We start from the raw sequence: 388 nt of genomic DNA, 5'->3' as shown, positions 1-388 counted from the left end.
CCGCCAGCCTCAGCTGCGAAGAGACAGCACTTCACCCACGTTTCAGAGGACAGGAGCGGCGGGTGAGTCCAGAGGAGCTCAGGGCTGCCAAGAACCTTCCACCACAGTGGACGTGTTTAACCCAACCCGGTCACCCTGCTCTGGTCACCCCGCTCTGACCACGGACGCGTCTTGATTCGGCTGATGTCAACACACGGCTCCTGGGTAATGAGGTTTTGGTGAAGACCACAATTCCCGGGGGTGGGAGGCGCCACACAGCCAGCACGGGACTCACCTCGCATGTATTCAATGGTACCATCGAGCACAAGGTTCAGAAGAGGGTCGAATCCTTTCAAGACGCCACTTGCTGTTGAAGATCACACACAAAACAGCAGTTAGAGACCAACAC

General features: G+C 57.0%; 1 protein-coding gene across 1 annotated transcript in view; it reads right to left on the bottom strand.

Annotated features, from left to right (window-relative positions):
- LSM7 (LSM7 homolog, U6 small nuclear RNA associated (S. cerevisiae)) overlaps positions 1-346 on the bottom strand; it is a gene marked incomplete at its 5' end in the record, with an annotated part of 1,506 nt that extends 1,160 nt beyond the window's left edge. The window contains one exon of the mRNA XM_010143915.1: positions 275-346. Within this exon, the coding sequence (XP_010142217.1) occupies positions 275-346 (72 nt within the window). The remainder of the gene's footprint in view (positions 1-274) is intronic.
- Positions 347-388: the final 42 nt, after the last annotated feature.

This window comes from Buceros rhinoceros, unplaced genomic scaffold (genome assembly GCF_000710305.1).
Source record: "Buceros rhinoceros silvestris isolate BGI_N320 unplaced genomic scaffold, ASM71030v1 scaffold42999, whole genome shotgun sequence".
Lineage (NCBI taxonomy): Eukaryota > Metazoa > Chordata > Aves > Bucerotiformes > Bucerotidae > Buceros > Buceros rhinoceros.
Note: the sequence above shows the minus strand (reverse complement) of the source record. Positions and strands in the feature narration are given on the sequence as shown.